Source organism: Mauremys reevesii, linkage group 2 (genome assembly GCF_016161935.1).
Source record: "Mauremys reevesii isolate NIE-2019 linkage group 2, ASM1616193v1, whole genome shotgun sequence".
Lineage (NCBI taxonomy): Eukaryota > Metazoa > Chordata > Testudines > Geoemydidae > Mauremys > Mauremys reevesii.
Genome location: NC_052624.1, coordinates 239,670,624 through 239,688,777, shown reverse-complemented (window position 1 = coordinate 239,688,777; position 18,154 = coordinate 239,670,624). Strand labels below are relative to the sequence as shown.

Sequence of the window (18,154 nt, the reverse complement as noted above, 5' to 3'; positions counted from 1 at the left end):
TGGGACTCAAATGGAGTGTGGGTCTGAGAAGGTAAGGATAATTCACATATTCCCCCAGCCTTCCCTTTTCCTGTTCCCTATCCAGGTGTAGTTCCCTGGACTCCCAGAGCTTCCTCCATGGGCTCTTGGACAGGAAGGAATGGTGCAGGAGAGAAAACTAAATCCCTGCACCATGAAGCCAGGAGCAAATCTGCACCAAAATACTAGAGACATTCCCTACTAGTTTTTTTTATTAGCAGTCATGAGGGATATTTTCAAAAGTCACTAGAGAAGGGAATACAAAATTAAAAAAAGATTATTTAGGAGGACTGGCCATTGATACAGCAAATGAATAAACAGGTTAAATTTAGCCAACACTAAACATGCTACTTAAGTTTCAGCACAGATTATTCTATATCCCTCTAAGGCAAATGAGCTGGAGGTATAATTCCATTTCTGAGCTGTGTCCTATATCTAAACTATAGACTCAGGATGCAATACCATGTCTTAGAAATGCGCAAAAATTGCAAAGGTTTGGTTTCAAATTATGCTATATATGCAAGATTTGTTGTGTGTTTATTTAATCCAGAAGCTTGCATTATAAATAATTTTGAAAGATTTGATATTAAGCAAGCATCAAATAAAACGTATAGAAATAGCTTTGCCGGTAGCAAGAATAAGGATTTTATGTAATTTGACAGTACTGTAAGGAAATATAGATATGTGAGGGAGCAAGTTTACAGCAGGAATTGGCATTGCTGGTTTAAAAGTATCTGAAAATAATTCAAATTTTGTAGCATGAAATTTTCCAGAATTTAGTCACATACACTACAGGACAGCACTGCAAGCTTCATCATCCCATTCAATCAAAGTTTCCCCACTTGGTTCTAGTGGGACCTCTCCTGGACCATGATTCAAGAAAGCACCTCTTTTCAGGACAAAACCTAACCATGTGCTTTCCCGAACTGGGATCCTCCTGAGGATAGGGTAGCTCATTCAGATGATGGGGTCTCTATCAAAAAATGTGTCAGTGCCAATTTTGTTTGTGATTTTTCATAAGAGGACAATTATTCACTATGTAAATTCTCATCTGCATATGGAGTTGTTCCAGAATAACTTTCAAAGGGGATTATGCTAAAGCAGAATAGGGCCCTCTTTTTCTGGAATACAAGTGTCCACACATGGAGTTATTCAAGAATAACTATTGTGCGTTAAACTCAGACACATCTTATTCAAATTAACTCTCATGTGTAGACAACCCTTTAAACTCTGACCATCAACTCATTTCACATCCCACTCCATCCCACCCCTAGCCCACTTTCCCCATCCCCAGATAATCCCTCTTCCAAACGTGTAACATTTATCACAAATGACTAAACTTGAAAAAAGATCTGAAAAATCAGCAGTTTGGATTTGATTTTTTAAACATCTACACAAAAGGAGGAGAAATAGCTTGACTCTCAGCTGACAAGATGTTCGAAGCGAATGGATTTTCAAAGCCAATCACTGTGAAGAGCTACTGCCTGCTTATCAAGTAAACCAATTTTGTGCAGCTGGCAGGGGCTGAAAGAAATAAAAAAAATCAGCTGTATTTCTCTCTCTTCCTTTTATGCCCCTTCTGAATGGAATCCAAATGTGACATATTTAAATGGTAGCAAATAAGGCACAAATTTTTAGCAGTGAGGGTAATTAATCATTGTAACAATTTACCCAGGATTGTGGTGGAAATTTTTAAATCAAGACTGGGTGTTTTTCCAACCCCCCTCCAAAAAAACAAAACAAACAAACAAAAAAAAACCCCTCTAGTTCAAGCAAGAATTAATTCTGGGAAGTTCTATGGCCTGTGTAATAAAGCAGGTCAGGCTAGATGATCACAGTGGTCCCTTCTGGCTGGGGATAATCACATCTTCTTTGTTCAGGAGATGTAGGGACTATGATCACATGTATTCCAGGTATGCAAATTGCCCTAGGAGGGTGGTGAGGGAAAAAGAGGAAATGGGCATCATTCTCCTCCACCTTTGGCTGTGGAAATGGCCACCCTTGGAAAGGAGAGTAAACACCACACCATTCTAAGGACTTGTCCGCATGGAGACACTCAGGAAAGTTAATCCAAATTAATTTTCAAAGTGGATTAAGGTAAACAGGATAAAGGGTTTGTCTACATGGTGTGATAATGTGCACTACAGGTGTATGATTTCTAAAGCACACTAATGTATTGTGCGCTAATTTGTCAACGTGCACCCTGCTGGCACACACTAAAAATTCTCTAGTGCTTGAAACAGTGGTGTGAAAGTCCACCAGTGAACTTCTGGTGCACTCTAGCAAGGTCTACACAGACCAATTAGTGCACAACACATTAGGGTGTTTTAGAAGTTGCACCTTGTAGTGCACATTGCTGCACTATGTAGCAAGTCCTACAGCTACTGTTATTGTGAATAAAGCCTGGTCTACCCTAGGAAATTAGGTCAGAATAACTATTTCACTCAGGGATGTGAACAATCTACACCCCTAACGACACAGTTAAACTGACCTAACCCCTGGGGTAGACAGCACTAGGTTGTTGAGGAATTCCCCCGTTGACATAGCTACTGCCTCTTGGGGAGGTGGCTTACCTATGCCGATGGGAGAAGCCCTTCTGTCAGTGTAGGAAGTGTCTTCACTGAAACAGCACAGCTGTAGCGTTTTAACTGTAGACAAACCCTAAGAGTGTCCTCACAGGGGCTTGCGGTGCTTTAGAATCATAGACTTTAAGGTCAGAAGGGACCGTTATGATCGTCTAGTCTGACCTCCTGTACAACGCAGACCACAGAATCTCACCCACCCACTCCTGTATCAAATCCCTAACCTATGTCTGAGCTATTGAAGTCCTCAAATCATGGTTTAAAGACTTCAAGGTGCAAAGAATCCTCCAGCAAGTGACCCGTGCCCCATGCTGCAGAGGAAAGTGAAAACCCCCCAGGGCCTCTGCCAATCTTCCCTGGAGGAAAATTCTTTCCCGATCCCAAATATGGTGATCAGCTAAACCCTGAGCATGTGGGCAAGACTCACCAGCCAGACACCCAGGAAAGAATTCTCTGTAGTAACTCGGATCCCACCCCATCTAACATCCAATCATAGGCCATTGGGCATATTTACCACTAAGAGTCAAAGATCAATTAATTGCCAAAATTAGGCTATCCCATCCATACCATCCCTCCATAAATTTATTAAGCTTAGTCTTGAAGCCAAATATGTCTTTTGCCCCCACTGCTCCCCTTGGAAGGCTGTTCCAGAACTTCACTCCTCTGATGGTTAGAAACCTTCATCTAATTTCAAGTCTAAACTTCCTGATGGCCAGTTTATATCCATTTGTTCTTGTGTCCACATTGGTACTGAGCTTAAATAATTCCTCTCCGTCCCTGGTATTTATTCCTCTTATATATTTATAGAGAGCAATTATATCTCCCCTCAGCCTTCTTTTTGCTTTAACTACACCTCTTTAAATTCACACCTTTAGTTAATTCAGACTAATTTTTCTGAATGTCCCTGTGTAGACAATCCGTGAGTCTCTGCCTATGCTCACCATAACTCCCACTGGGGCAGTACAGCTCCTCATCACTTCTACACACATCTAATTAGCCTTTGGCATTTAGGTTGCTACATTTAATATCGCTTTGCACTAGCATGCACACATACAAATGCACAAAAGCAATCATGAAGATCCCTATTGGTCATTAGCCTAGACACAGGAATAATAATAATAATAAAAAAGTATAATTATCATTCGCCAGCGGTAAAATGAGAAGGTGCAAGCAAGTCTCCACTGCACAGCGGAGATCAACGAAAAGCTCACCTGCAGAACCAAATCATCTGTAAGCAACCAAAATTAATTTAGATAGCTGCTTTGTCCTACTCTAAATGTAAGGGACATTACAGGGTACACACGTGCTATTCTAATTAAGGTTGAGTCAGCAACTCTATAACAAAGGCTTAATGTAGTTTCAGGGGTTTGTGGCTTCAACTGTCAATCTGGGCTGAAACTTGCAATCCAACGTCTCAGCATGGGAGCAAAGTCTCTGAACAAGTTAAAATAAAAATCAGTTTGCAATTAGGTGGAGTAAATCCCTGACTCAGCACTAAGAAGGAGACCTGTTTGCTCAGGCCTATGACTCAGCAAGTCTGCTTCTTCCTGGCTATGTAGAAATTGCAAAAGGCAAGTATTAGGTAAGGAAGTTACAGATGAGGGAAGTTTTTGCATTTTGACATATGATAATTACAACTGAGGAAAACAATGTCATATAAAAGGAGGTGCCTCAGACACACCTCTGCACAGTTCTGCATAGAGCCTAGGTTTCATTGTTCAGATGATCCCTCCTGGGAAGCAGCTAGTTTGAGCAGTAAAATCACAGCGTTGTTATGTTGTGTTGGGGGTAAATTGACTCTACAGAGTGGTAGCTAAAAACAAATGCAGTATTGTCAACCCCAAACATTCAAAAATCATGATAGTCTCCCAAAATTATGCGCTTATAACTTATTAATTATGAGATATTTTTCTTTATCTGCCTTCTGGTTTTTGAGCCTCTATGGTACACGTGTGCCAAGTTTTTTTTTTTCCTACAGCCAAAAAGGATATAAACTTATTTTTTTAAATGAAAACAGAGATTTTCACCTAATCACCTGACTTCAGAAGCTGAGGCTTTGAGAAAAACACCAAATATCATGGTAATTGATAAATTGTGAGAATTAGCCACACAAATTGGTGAAACAATTCATTTGGTCATTTCAGATTATGCCAGTGCAAGAATAAGAAGAAAGTTAAAAAAACATTTTATTCACTTTAGACATTTCTGAGCACCTAAGGAAAAAAAAACAAATTAAATTATATGTCAAAAGTAAAAAAAATAAAAAAAGTGTGCAATTAATTCAAGATATGACCAAACAAATCTTCGTTTCTGCCGTATAAAATAACTAAGAAAGATTAGGCATAATCTGGCATACACTGATGCGTGTAATTTTATTCATGCAACAATCCCATTTTCATCATTGAGACAATTTAAAGGAGTTGGGTTATTTGTGGACAGAAATGTTTGCAGAATCTGGTCCCTATTTTCACTACATTTTTGACTCCATGACTAACATGCTGCTTTTGTTTGCTTTTATTTTATATATACAGATTATGGAGCATTTCTTGACTCCTTGGTTTTATACTATGGTTTGGAAGTTACAGATCATTTATGTGCTCAGATTAGCTCTTACCTGACTACTTTGCATCAGGACCCTTTGCCTGTTGTATATATTCTTAGCAGTATACAATACTACAGTTTTGAGGACTGAGAAAGCATGAGGGAATGAGAAGAGACCAAGAAGACAGAATTGGATAGAAAAAAACAGTGAAGTGGAAAGAAGAAAGAGAGAAAACAGTGTGTTAGAGTAGATTTAGAGAGAAGTGATACTGATACAGGGAAGGCAGACTAAGAAGAGTGTAGCTGTGACTCAAAAATACAATACTAATACTTACCTTACAAACATAGGTGCATTTACTAAGTGAGTACTGTTTTCCAGAATACAACATATTTAACAATAATGTTTTAAACAGATGAATCAATTGCTTGAATTAACAAAGTATGAAAATTGGTGACAGTGCATGTGAGGTTACAAGTTTTATAACTGTTTTTAATACACATACCAATATAGACATGGTTCATAAACTTGAAAAGATCTGATTTTATATTTTATAAATTTGAATGTAAAACAGCAATATTTACAAATAGTTTTATCAACTTATTTTTGCACTAGTAGAGACATTTTAAAAACAGCATGTTAATTGTATTAAAAATACTGTCAAAATTCATACTAAATTAATAGATACTATTTGATAACATGAAATTCATATTAACTGATAGAACAACATCAAGACAACTAATACAACAGTTGTCCACAAGAGCATCATCTAACATATATGTAAAATTTCCTCTGTTCATTTCAGTTAATCAACAAAAACAAAATATTTTTTGTCATGTTTGGGTGGAAGGAGAAATCAACGTCTGCTGACATTTGCTGATTAAAATCTATGCTTTCCAAGCTTAGGTATAGTAATGAATGACTATTTACATGAGAGAGCTTAACATTTCAACATTTTATATTTTATTGGGTCTAATAGGGTCAACAATATTGTATAATTGTTAAAAATATATAGCGATATATACATATATAAACATACTCACCCAACAGACAGGAAAGGTTCCTTTGAATCAAGTCTGTTAAGTAAATAACAGATATTTAAAATATATATACATACACATATTATATTTTATAGCATTTAAATTATGGATTTAAAAGGCTCTAATGGATCTATTGCACTGGATATGGTGATAATGCACAATTTGGCAGTAATAGCAGATCATCAGGGGTCTGATCCAATTCCCACTGAAATCAGTTACAAAAGTCCCAATGACTTCAATTGGCAGAATGTTTACAAAGCAGCAAGCCTCAGGCCTGATCCAAACTAAACTCACTTCAGCGTGAATGTCACAGGAAGGCCACTTGACTTGATAAGCAGTGTAACAGGAGCATTTTCATCCTGGTCATATGTTCCCCCTCCATGATGCCTACTTCCATGTGAAGTCAAATTCTTTTTGAATCTATGTTCCAGTTCAGGAAGATACTTTACTACTAAAGTATGTTCTGAATTTTAAGCTTAAAATTAAGCATATGTTTCAATATCTTCCTGAATTGAGGCCTTGCATGCTTTCTCCCTTGCCTTCCTGTTATGCCACATATCATCCATTTTGTAGAATGTCATCATCCTTTTAGCTCAGACACTTCTGGTGGATGCATCATGATAGCTTTGGTGTCCATAACATTAACTGGGTGTGAGGACCATTAGAACATGAGTGAAGGGCCCTGTGTAGAGAGGTTAAAAGAAAAACTCTAGAGACCTATTTTGAGAACTTAGGTGAAATATAAGTGGTACATAAACTACATGTAGACCCTCTGTACCTGGGTCAATTTCATTTGTAAGAGAGTACTACAAACAATAAAATATAAAAAACAAAACAAACTCTACTAAAATATTTGTCAGTGTCTTTTTAATAACAATGTTAACCTAAAAGAAATGGTGGCATATCTCTGGAACTGAACACCTTAACTACTACAAATCTCCATACAAATCCAACCACACTAAACAAAAATACTACAAAATAATGTATTTCTAAAAATCTACTCTCTCCCCACCCCACAATTTTATTATGTAGATGATATATTAAAGATTTATTCAAAACAAAATTAGGTTTAGTACAAACGTTTATAATAATCTAGCCAGAAGCTTGTTTTCAAAGATGTGCTCATCATAGTGCATTCTAAAGACAGTCAACTTCAAGTATTACATTTACTTTTAATAATGTTCATCAACTTTTGCAAAGCATTTAATTCTCAGGAAGAGGTTTCTAAGATTACTGGTGGGAACGCTTAAATGCCTGTCTTGCTCTTGACTGTTGGATGCAATATTCTTGAAATATAGTTTCCTGGGACTGAAACCTGAGATTTTAATGCAATTTTTACCCATTTGTTTTAAGTAAGGGTTGAGTAAATGCCAGAAATCCACCACAATATATTTTCTGTGCACGTTTCTCCCTTCTCTCTAGCACTTAAGAATAGAGACATCTGTCTCCATGGCAGCGTCTGCCCTTTTCAAGTCCCAGTGAGGTTGGGATCCATTGTAGCGGGAGGAGGAAGGGACTGGGTGGCCCTGTGTTGATGTGTTTGTGAGTGGATATATATCATACCCCAGGAAAGATACTACAGCCTAAGACTGCATTACCTTTACTGTAAAACTCCCTGGACAGTCACTAGTGCCTGTCAAGTTCCTTGCCAAGCTGACAGGAAACAGGATGGTGACTGAGGGCCTCCATATAGATGGCCGTGGCTTCCTCCCAGATGATCCATATTTTGGGGGTGTGCCCTGTGGCTCCATCTGTAAGGTGCAAGTCCTGTTCCCATTATGAATAAAACAGATAGAAACTCTGTGATGATCCTTACAGAGTTTCCTTATCCCTTATCATCCCTCCAGTGGGTTTTACCACACCAGGGGGTGACCCAGCCCTCATAAGAATCTCATAAGATTTGGCCTCTGATATTTTCTTCATAACAGTAAGATGAAAGAGAACGGAAAGCACATCTGTGTTTTTGTGCACTCTTACAGCAACAATTTTGTCATGAGGAGAGCTCTGGGACATCAGTGTTCTGATGAAGGACATAATCTGGTGGGTATAATACATAAAGGAAATGTTTGAGGTAATACTCTCTGGATAAAATATTGCAATTAAAAATCTATTTGAAATGCATTCTCAAGATGGAATTCAATTTGCTTTAACTGTACTGGCCTAAGTTTGACCCCCTATATATATTTGACTAAATGCTTTTAGATAATATGCAGCATTATTTTAAATTAGTTCAAGTGTTTCAGGTAATAAGGGAATACAATCATCCATTGGCCTTTTATTTTAAATAGTAATTCAGTGCAAACTAAATTAATATAAAGGATCTAAAACTGAAACACCATGTAAAAGAATATACTACATCTCCCTTAGTGGCAGTATTTATCTATCCATGGATCAATTATTACTTCCTTCCCAGCAACTCAATACCCAAAATTCCTCAGAGTTTGAAAGCATTCTTATATAGCTAAGAGTGACACATCCTAAAAGGTAATCCTGGATGGCAGCAGAAGAAGTTGGGATATTTCTTCAGCAGACAAACTGAAGAGGAGTGTTTGCTCTTAAGAAGAAAAACAAAAGGATCAAAACCTAAAAGAATGCAGGAATACTATAACTGAAATAAATAAATAAAAATACAATAATGTTTTTAAAATAATGTAGTAATAGTAATGACACAGTGAAATGATATATTTTATAACCTGTGATATGTTGCTATGTATAAAATCTTGGTGCTAGAACCTTTCTGATTTGCAATGTTTTTATCACCCATAACCTGCAGTGCTCATGGGGGGAAAAAGTATTATGAACGGGAATCTCAACAGCACATATATACTTTTTTAACACTTTACATGATTCTTGGCCTATTTTCAGTTGGCCTAGTGACACAACTAACTTGATCCCATGTGCATCCAATGATACCTCTGTCATGCATTAGATGTACTACTTTTCCAAAGTTTCTAAAAAAATCATACACATTATACTATAAAAACTAGAATAATGCAATATATGTCAACAGTCTCTACAACGATCCCTACAACCTGTCAACAAATCATATATAGGGGACTGGAAAAGCCTGAGGTATACTCTAAACCTTTAACCTAAGCATAATTGTTCTAGTTAAGATTACAGGCAAGATCCTTTTTATATCTGGGACACAACCCAACATACATAAATCAATTTCATTTCAGGCTAAACCATCCCCTCTCTCCTTCCCAAACTCTTATTTACAGGAAATTTGGATACATCATTGACAACATCATTATTGCACATAGGCAAATAGAATTCAGCTAAGTGGTCCTCTAAGATAACTCATTTGGAATCAATATATGCTTACTGCTGATTCATTCGTACATTCATAACTAAGGATGGACAAAAAACACTAATGTTGTATTTCTGTTTGCTACCTTATTCTGCTACCTCAAGTGTGACAAAACAGTCTACTCTGGACCAAACAAAGCAAAGTTCAGAACTAAGACCAAGATTTCCAAAAATTACTCCTGATTTTGTACGTCAAACTTGAGAACAAATTTCAGAGGGTAGCATTTCAGCATTTTCTGAAAATAAGGCTCCTTTCAGGTGTACTGCCTCAGGAAATGGAGTTAGACTCTATTGTTGATGTCAGCTCATCTGGATTTACAGCCTAAAATACTGATTCCATTATACCTAGCGCCAGCAGCTACATTGGAGTTGGCATACATAGTTTTCTGCTGCTTTAATAGAGTCTGTTATGTCCTTGAAGTGGCCAAAAGGCTTCTGAAAGACTTTTCATGTTACTTCTATAGAACATCTAGCAATACAGGAAAGCAGTATAGCACCAAAGAGAACATAAAACTATACAAGAGCTTGTTCCAAAACCATGGAGGAAACTCTAAAAGACATCATTCAGTGGAGCATACTTACACTTACATCATGTTCCAACTGGGACCCTGACTTTGCAAATAATGATATGCAAATTGGCCAAAAGAAGGCTAAAAACTGTTTGAAATGGGCCACCCTCATTACTACTACAGAAGTGATTTTTCCTCCCTTGGTATCTACTGTTAATTGAATTGTCTTGTTAGACTGACCCCCTCACTTGGTAAGGCAGCTCCCATCTTTTCATGTACTATGTATATATATCTGCTACTGTATTTTTCACTCCATGCATGTGATGAAGTGGGTTCTAGCCCACGAAAGCTTATGCCCAAATAAATTTGTTAGTCTCTAAGGTGTCACAAGGACTCCTCGTTGTTTTTGCTAAAAATGTGTCACTTGCTAATATAGGGTGGCTGTTGATGTGCAAAACCAGGCAAATGGCTCTTAGGCCTGTGATATGCAATACAGGGTTTGAACTTAGTTCCTCCTCCTCCTCTTCCTTTTGCTTTAGGGCAATTGCAACAGTACTGTGATCTGGAGGATGTGAACAGTTAATTCCTCTGATAGGAATCTAACAGTTCAACTTTATATTGAGCTTTCCAACTATTTGTTGTTTGCTTATCGATGACCAAAGACAAGTTACCACAAGTGCAGGTTGGAAATTTTTCATCTAAACTTCTTTTTTTTAATGCAATTTTTGTAAAAATCAACACATTTAGAAAAACATGTTGACTTTGATGAAAATTTCCAAGGCAAAAATATTATTTTAACCAAAACTATTTTTGTTTTTGAAAATTTTCATAAGAACATAAGAATGGCCATACTGGATCAGACCAAAGGTCCATCTAGCTATTGCACTATTAGTAGTGACATGCCATAAAGTAAAATAATATAAAAAGATTTAAAAAACAGAAAATAATTTCAAACTGAAAAACTAAAATTCTAAACTGAAATTCTGAAATTTTCCAAAATGAAAATGTTCTGAAATGGAATTTTTTCAGAAGTTCTGTTTCACGGGACATTTTGAAAACAGTATTTTTTTTCATTCCCCTTATTTCTATTTGGAACAAAAACAATTTAAAAAAGTCTGTATTTCCTGCAAAATGGAAATTCCAATTTTTGACCAGCTCTAGTTACCACTCAAATGACGACTCAGAATATATTTTGAATTAGTGCACCATTCATGGCTACTGGATTCTGACCCTGAGAAATCTTCCCAATGAAAGTTTTGTGAAATCTGATACTTTTATTCAAAACGATTTATTTTTGACAAATCAGCATTTTCTGATAAAAAATCTTAATTGAAAAATTCCTGACCAGCCCTATTCTGGAACGTTTTACATTTTCCCGTGGTTCCCATAAACAGCATTATAATGTTGGCAATTTGTATTATAGAGCATTTTCATATTCCTTGAAGCATTAACTACTGGACTGTACCATAAGCAGAATACTGGACTAACTGCACTCAAGGTGTGATCTAGTATGGCTATTTAAGTTTTCAGGATGAAGATGAAAGGGGTACATGGAATGTTTGACAGTCACAACATTTTTTACCAACATGTTAAGTAATTTTAAAATCTTTCCCTTAGTGCTATGGGTAAAACTCTTGAAGAATTAAAGAATTAAATAAGTGCAGCATTTCATCTCTGTTCATTTTTCTCTGGGCTTTGTGCCATTAGGTGGTGACAGCTGTTTTAAAACAACAAAGAAATGAAGCATAATATTCTTTTCCTCATTAGCATAATAGAACAAATATTTTATTTGAATTTATACAAATCAAACATAAAAAAGCACCTTTCCAGGGATCTGGGCAACTTCGCCATATATTGAAAATACAAATGCTAATGCAAACTAAAGTAAGCCAAACAGCTTCCCTAAAACATGAAAGAAAACAGAAACCGAAACTCTCCAGCCCTCAAATACCATCCCACAGTGCAACTCCTCCTTTTCCAAGTGAAAAGTGCTTTGCAATAGATTTGGGGTGCTTTTTTAAAAAGCACCTGAGTGGTTTAGGAGCCTAATTCCATTTTCATAGAATCATAGAATCTCAGGGTTGGAAGGGACCTCAGGAGGTCATCTAGTCCAACCCCCTGCTCAAAGCAGGACCAAACCCAACTAAATCATCCCAGCCACGGCTTTGTCAAGCCTGACCTTAAAAACCTCCAAGGAAGGAGATTCCACCACCTCCCTAGGTGACCCATTCCAGTTCTTCACCACCCTACTAGTGAAAAAGTTTTTCCTAATGTCCAGCCTAAACCTCCCCCTCTGCAACTTGAGACCATTACTCCTTGTTCTGTCATCTGCCACCACTGAGAACAGTCTAAATCCATCCTCTTTGAAACCCCCTTTCAGGTAGTTGAAAGCAGCTATCAAATCCCTCCCCATTCTTCTCTTCTGCAGACTAAACAATCCTAGTTCCCTCAGCCTCTTCTCATAAGTCATGTGCTCCAGCCCCCTAATCATTTTTGTTGCCCTCCGCTGGACTCATTCCAATTTTTCCACATCCTTCTTGTAGTGTGAGGTCCAAAACTGGACACAGTACTCCAGATGAGGCTTCACCAATGTTGAATAGAGGGGAATGATCACATCCCTCGATCTGCTGGCAATGTCCCTATCTATACAGCCCAAAATGCTGTTAGCCTTCTTGGCAACAAGGGCACACTGTCGACTCATATCCAGCTTCTCTTCCACTGTAACCCCTAGGACCTTTTCTGCAGAACTGCTGCCCAGCCATTCAGTCCCTAGTCTGTAGCAGTGCATGGGATTCTTCCGTCCTAAGTGCAGGACTCTGCACTTGCCCTTGTTGAACCTCATCATATTTCTTTTGGCCCAATCCTCTAATTTGTCTAGGTCCCTCTGTATCCTATCCCTACCCTCCAGCGTATCAACCATGCCTCCCAGTTTAGTGTCATCTGCAAACTTGCTAAGGGTGCAGTCCACGCCATCCTCCAGATCGTTAATGAAGATATTGAACAAAACCGGCCCCAGCACTGACCCTTGGGGCACTCCACTTGATACCGGCTGCCAACTAGACATGGAACCATTGATCACTACCCGTTGAGCCCGACCATCTAGCCAGTTTTCTATCCACCTTACCGTCCATTCATCCAGCCCATACTTCTTTAACTTGCTGGCAAGAATACTGTGGGAGACTGTATCAAAAGATTTGCTAAAGTCCAGAAATAGCACATCCACTGCTTTCCCCTCATCCACAGAGCCGGTTATCTCATCATAGAAGGCAATTAGGTTAGTCAGGCATGATTTGCCCTTGGTGAATCCATGCTGACTGTTCCTGATCACTTTCCCCTCCTTTAAGTGGTTCAGAATTGATTCCTTGAGGGCCTGTTCCATGATTTTTCCAGGGACTGAGGTGAGACTGACTGGCCTGTAGTTCCCTGGATCTTCCTTCTTCCCTTTTTTAAAGATGGGCACTACATTAGCTTTTTTTCAGTCATCCGGGACCTCCCCCGATCGCCATGATTTTTCAAAGATAATGGCCAATGGCTCTGCAATCTCATCGGCCAACTCCTTTAGCACCCTCGTATGCAGCACATCCGGCCCCATGGACTTGTGCTCGTCCAGCTTTTCTAAATAGTCCCAAACTACTTCCTTCTCCACAGAGAGCTGGTCACCTCCTCCCCATACTGTGCTGCAGAGTGCAGCTGTCTGGGAGCTGACCTTGTCTGTGAAGACAAAGGCAAAAAAAGCATTGAGTACACTAGCTTTCTCCACATCCTCTGTCACTAGGTTCCCTCCCTCATTCAGCAAGGGGCCCACACTTTCCTTGACTTTCTTCTTGTTGATAACATATCTGAAGAAACCCTTCTTGTTACTCCTAACATCTCCAGCTAGCTGCAACTCCAAGTGTGATTTGGCCTTCCTAATTTCACTCCTGCATGCCTGAGCAATACTTTTATACTCCTCCCTGGTTATTTGTCCAATCTTCCACTTCTTGTAAGCTGTTTTTTTGTGTTTAAGACAAGCAAGGATTTCACTGTTAAGCCAAGCTGGTCGCCTCCCATATTTACTTTTCTTCCTACACATCGGGATGGTTTGTTCCTGCAGCCTCAATAAGGATTCTTTAAAATACAGCCAGCTTTCCTCGACTCCTTTCCCCGACATGTTATTCTCCCAGGGGACCTTGCCCATCAGTTCCCTGAGGGAGTCAAAGTCTGCTTTTCTGAAGTCCAGGGTCTCTGTTCTACTGCTCTCCTTTCTTCCTTGTATCAGGATCCTGAACTCGACCATCTCATGGTCACTGCCTCCCAGGTTCCCATCCACTATTGCTTCCTCTACTATTTCTTCCCTGTTTGTGAGCAGCAGGTCAAGAAGAGCTTTTCCCCTAGTTGGTTCCTCCAGCACTTGCACCAGTTTTCAAAAGTAACGTAGACACTTAGGAGTCAAAGTCCCATTGAAAGTGGATGCTACGTCTCTTGGGTGCTTTTCAAAAGTTTACCCTGGGGATATTTCAGACCAAAGGTCCTATCTAATAATATAACTCTGGATGCTCTTATTGTCCATATTAATGTCTTTTCTGCTACTGAAGCCTGCTAAGGCTTTTGGACTCAATCATAACTTGTAGTTTGAGTTCCACAGTTTAAGTATGTGTATTATAAATTATTAAAGCAAGATAGGAGCAATAAGTCCATCAGAGGCCAGAAGTTTTACATCTACCATAGTTTGAGCTGAAGGGGCACATATTAGGACCAATATATTTAGGCTTGGCAGAATTCTATTTTTATTTTTTATAATTTTGAGTAACAAATGCCACACCGGAGAACAACAGATTAAAGCTCTAGGCCCAAGTTGCCTTGCCCTGCCACACGTGCAAATAGATGTTTAATCACCAACCTTTAGTGATTAAAAACTTAATCCTTCCAAGCCTATATATATTCAGCAAAGACAAATGTATATATATATTGCATACACAGGGCTACTTTTAGCCAAAGTTTAATTCTCACTGATGCCAGTGGAGTTAGATAATGGAAGCATTTGGCCCATAGGCTGGTGATGAACTATCACCTAAAGGAAGTGGTTGTCCTTCTAATGGGCAGTGCCATTGTGACCTTCCATTTGTCAGTACAATCAGGGATTAAAAGTGCACATTTTTAACAGTGAGGGTAATGCACCACAAAGGAATAATTTACCTAGGGTGTGGTGGATTATCCATCACTTGAGGTCTTTAAATCTTTCTACAAGATATGTTATAAATCAAACAGAAGTTGTAGGCGTGTTGCAGAAATTACTGGGTGAGGTTCTATGGCCTGTACAGGTCAGGAAAGATGATCACAGTGGTCCTTTTTGACCTTAAAATCTATGAATAAAGAAAGACTGAGTGGAGGGGAAGTGCAAGTTCTTCCTTCTGTTTTGGGTTTGAAAGAGCAGTTCTGGCCCTACATCTCCCCTTCCTCTTTGGCCACTTCAGTGAGAGCTCCACTTCCGGTTTCAACCTACTTTAACTATGAAGTGCAACTAATGTGTTCCAAAGAAGGATTTTGGGATAGGGATGGGTGGGACAGGGGTAATTATGTGAGGAACGCTGGACTTGAGGTCACGTGTTATTGCACTTTAGATAACACAAGATGGCAGATGCTTCATCTTACATGGAAATAAGAAGTTCTTAGGTTCTGCCACTTATTCACTATGATTTTTTTTTTAAATCTTCTGCCCTGTTGTACTATATCGACAATGAAAGATGCACTTTGATAATTTTTTAGAGCCTTTCTGTCTAAAAATTATAATTGATTCCGTATATTAAATAAAAGCAACAAAGAGTCCTGTGGCTCCTTATAGACTAACAGACATATTGGAGCATAAGCTTTTGTGGGTGAATACCCACTTCGTCAGAGGAATATATTAAATAATGTTCACAACCTACCTGGCACATTTTAGTTGTGAACTATTTATTGATTTTTTTAAAAAAAAATAAACTTCTGTTTATTTATAGATACATTTTAAAATAATAAAGTTACCCTTTCACTGTCAGATTCTATTTACACAGATTATTAGTATTTCCAGGATATGATTATGGTAAATTGCCATCTAGTATTTGGCTGATGAGGAGTAATAAATTATATTTTTACCCATATCATCTGATTCCTGACACATAAAAATAAATTATTTAAAAGAAATAATACTTAGGTTGTTTTCTTCACAGAGCACGAAGCTGTGATCAGTTTTTACCTCAGCTCTTAGGAGAAATCTTGCCGACAAGAGAATAATCTTACATTATATCTTACATTGTCAAGTTTCAAGCTCAGACTGATTTTTCAGTGATGGTGAATACAGTGATAGAGAGCACTAGAGATTGATAATGGCCTAGTTACATCCTACAGGGGAAAGCAAACAACATCCCAATTTTCTCTATTAAAAAATTCCCATTTGTTGCAGCCACCATGCTGAGAGACAAATGAGAAGATGTGGCTAGGCCCTTCCCACTTTAGCGTTTTGAAGATAGAAGGCAGAGAGATGGGTGAATACATAACATTCTTCAAATAACCCATTACAAAAAGGACAGGACATTCTCTGAAAAACACTCCTGGTGAACATACATGCCTATGATAAGCCAACCTATACAGCTGGGTGAATAATTGAAAAAATATCACAACATTCACTGACTAAATTATTCAACAAATGTTTTTTGACCAGGTCTGTCTGTCTGCCTATCTGAGGGTTTTCTATAGGACTCCTTTTTGTGGTAACTAAGCACTTAAAGCAGGACTAAGTTTCTGAAACAGATATAACATATTGGACACACTGTAGAGTGTGCAGTATTCATTTAATGTACCTTGTCAGGCTGTGTTTTGAATGGGATGTAGTGTTCTGGGTTTTAGAGGTCAGCACAGGATAAAGCCTCTTATGTGTCCTTTTAAATATCTCCTGTCACTTTGTATAAATGTACGTTTGTGACAGATATATAAATCATATACTCAGATATAGCAATTTTTCTATTGAACCTCTGAACCTAGTTATACAATTTGTAAACATCAAATCCTTGACATCAGTATAAGTTGCAGGCACCCCATTCCTCAGGACTTTGTTCAATTAGGAATAAATTGTGGATGTTCCTCAGTTATGACTGCACATATGATATTGGAGGTAGTTAGAGGATAATTCTTCCTGTCCATATCAATTTTCATATCAGCTAAGGGTTGGGATGAATGATGAGTCAGACAAAACTGGTTTTGACAAATCAACAACATATAACTTGTCTTGTTGGATAGAAGGATGGGCTTTTGATATAACAAAAGGAAGGCATTTTCTATAAAGGAAGAAGGGGATTAGCTAACCCTTGTCTCTCCTTGCCCCCACTTCACTAAAGGTGTGACCTGAATATTTGGCATGTAGAAAGGCTAAAAACAAAAAAGTCATATAAAGTTCATTTAACAATGTAACATTTTTGGATAGGTAGAACAAAACATAGCTTATGCTCAAAAGTTACCTAGCAGAGCTTTCTGTACTATTAGACTAGGGGAATATATTTTGTGCCTGGCCTTTAATGTTATTTCCTTTATATACCTATACATTATCAGTAACATTTGCTTTTATTTAAGACAACCTGAACTGGGAGATGGATTCTTTTAGGTGAAGATGAGCATTGACAAGTGCCTCAGAGAAAAACAGAGCTCTGCACTCAAGGAAGGCAATCTCAGATTTTATGGGTAATGGTCTGGTTGCATGGGCATGGTTGAAGGAGGATTGCCAGCCATCCACCCTAAACTGACAGAAAGGAGTATTAATAAAGTCAGTGTCACTGGGGAGACACAAAGAGCATAAACTGAATTTGCTCTGCATACCACAAATGTATAGTATTCTGCTCCACCCATGGCAAAACTTGTCCCAAGCTCTATTACAAAAGGCATTCATTAACTCTAAGGACATTCTTTTCTTTCTGAAGATGACATCCTCAACTTCAATTCCAATCACCTTTCTGTAAATAGAGAATTTGTTCATTTCAGTGTTCTCATTCTTGTAGCAAAAGGAAGCAAACTCTAGAGGAAAAAAAGGCAACCCTGTGCCACTGCTGTCATTTTCAATCTGCTTATCTTGTCTGCTAATAGTTGCTAAATCCTGCAAAAAACTAGCTTCCCAAAAACAGTAACAGTGTGGGAATAAATATACTCAGC

General features: G+C 38.2%; 1 protein-coding gene across 3 annotated transcripts in view; it reads right to left on the bottom strand.

Moving 5' to 3' along the window:
• The window catches only part of RALYL (RALY RNA binding protein like), a 280,552-nt gene that overhangs the window by 76,551 nt on the left and 185,847 nt on the right, over window positions 1-18,154 (bottom strand). For all 3 annotated transcript variants that reach the window (XM_039527487.1, XM_039527488.1, XM_039527486.1), the window contains exon 3: window positions 6,183-6,215. In XM_039527487.1, coding sequence (XP_039383421.1) covers window positions 6,183-6,215 — 33 coding nt within the window. The remainder of the gene's footprint in view (window positions 1-6,182; window positions 6,216-18,154) is intronic.